This window comes from Emiliania huxleyi, assembly GCF_000372725.1.
Source record: "Emiliania huxleyi CCMP1516 chromosome Unknown EMIHUscaffold_1846, whole genome shotgun sequence".
NCBI classification, from domain to species: domain Eukaryota; phylum Haptophyta; order Isochrysidales; family Noelaerhabdaceae; genus Emiliania; species Emiliania huxleyi.
The window spans coordinates 5,559-7,488 of record NW_005200741.1 but is presented as its reverse complement, the minus strand read 5'-3'; the positions used below and the strand labels follow the sequence as shown (position 1 = coordinate 7,488).

Below are 1,930 nucleotides of genomic sequence, written 5' to 3'. Positions count from 1 at the left end.
CGACCTGCAACGCGGTCTGGCGGAAGACGTTCTCGGAGCGGACGCTGGCGCCGGCGTCGAGGAGGACGCTCGCCACGCTCACGTAGCCGTGCTGCGCCGCCCAGTGCAGCGCCGTGGGGCGCAAGTGGTGCTGCGCGTCGACCGTATCGGCGGACGCGCCCTTCCGCAGCGCCTCGCGCACCAAACGCAGCTCGCCGTGCCGCGCGCCGAGGAGAAGCTGGCGCACAGCCTGCGCGTCTCCCCCGGGAGTTGCGGCCTCCTCCGGCTCGTCGTCGCCCGCGGAGCCGTGCAGCGCCGTGACCGTGTCTGCCAGCAGCCGCCGGCAGCAGAGGGAGAGAAGGCGGTTGAGGTCCGCTGAGACGTCCGGAGGCAGGTGTGGCTGGTAGACGGGACGTCCGTCGTCGCCGAGCGGGGCGCCGTGTCGTGGGCAGAAGCCAGTGCGGGAGAGAGCGTCCTCGTCGCCGCAGTCGCAGCTGCCTGCCGCCTGGACGATCCGGTAGTCGTGGCCTGCGTGCTCTCCCGCCTGGAAGCAGTCTGGGCAGATTGCACACGACGGATCGACCTCGCACACCAGGCAGCGGTACGCGATGCTGCCCCGCCGCCACGAACGATTGCAGACGCTCAGGCAGGGCTTATCCGCGGTGCAAAGCGCTGCGAAGAAGGCTTGTGGCGCCTGGCCCTTTGTGATGCGCTCGAGCAGAGCGTGGAGGGTCTGCTTGAGCCCGACCCCCCCAGCGCGGTCGGTGAGCTCGCCTGCGCCGCCGAGGACGCCGGCGTCCACCATGCGCTTTGGCGCGAGGCCCCGTGCGCACGAGAAAAGAATTTTCGCGTAACCAACGCGGCCAAAGCGGGGTTTGCCAAACCCAAAGGACATCCACCTCGAGAACCTCGAGACACGAGAGCAAGAGGTGGACTAAAGCCGAGCCTGGCTGTTCTTCACCTTTCTAAAGAAAGAAAGAAAGAAAACAGACACGCCAAACGAGGGATGGGACGAGGACAGGGTTCACACCTGCACGAGCAGGATTTTGGAAGAACGATCAGGGGGACAGGTGGGGCTCTCCTGCTCCTGACAAGGGACACGACAGGCTCGCAGCGCGGTGCGCGGTGGACTCCCACATCCACTGGCGGTCTCATCTCAGTCTAGCGACCTGCCTCCAGCTTGTCGCTGGCAGTCTCTCCTACCACAGGCACACTGACACAGGGGTGGCAGGGGCGGCGGCACGAGTCTCCCACATACTATGCGGGCCTCACTAGAGGTGCGGCCTGTGCGTGTCCTCGCCCTTGAGGGGGGAGGGGAAGGGGCTGTGTGTCTGTGCATGTGTGTGTGTGTGTGTGTGTGTGTGTGTGTGTGTGTGTGTGCGTGCGTGTGCGTGTGCGTGTGCGAGCCGCCCTTCACCTTTCTACCTACCTGTGATGTGAGGTTAAATTTATTTATTTATTTACCGACTGCACTCCAAGTGCTCCAAGTGCGGTGTTGCTGCTCGTCCTCCCCTTTTTTAATTTTATCGCCGCACGTGCACGCATCCAACGCGGTCAAAGCGGGGTTTGCCAAACCCAAAGGACGCCACCTCGAGAACCTCGAGAGACGAGACACGAGAGCAAGAGGTGGACCAAAGCCGAGCCTGGCTGTTCTTCACCTTTCTACCTACCTACCTAGCCGAGTATTCTCGGCACGGCTCTACGACTTATTTCCAAAATTAGCTCTGTGAACAGCGCCTTGGGCTCAACGAGGTTTGCCTCTCGCACCCCGTCTGTTTTCCTTTCCTTTTTTCTCTACAACACCCTCTCTTTTCCTCTCTATTTTCCGGGGGGAAACTGCGTGGAAATCGTCAAATTTTTGGCTCCGAGCCGAGTCTGAGGCTGGTTTGGGCCCAAAATCAGCCAAATTCTAGGCCAAATCGTCAAAATGCCGGGAATTTCGCGGAGAACC

General features: G+C 62.1%; 1 protein-coding gene across 1 annotated transcript; it reads right to left on the bottom strand.

Moving 5' to 3' along the window:
* Window positions 1-4: 4 nt before the first annotated feature.
* On the bottom strand, window positions 5-784 carry EMIHUDRAFT_123133 (hypothetical protein; the record flags this gene model as incomplete). Its single annotated transcript, XM_005782896.1, has 1 exon — window positions 5-784. A coding segment is annotated over one exon (780 nt), but the record flags the coding sequence as incomplete, so codon positions are not given.
* Between the last annotated feature and the right edge of the window lie 1,146 nt (window positions 785-1,930).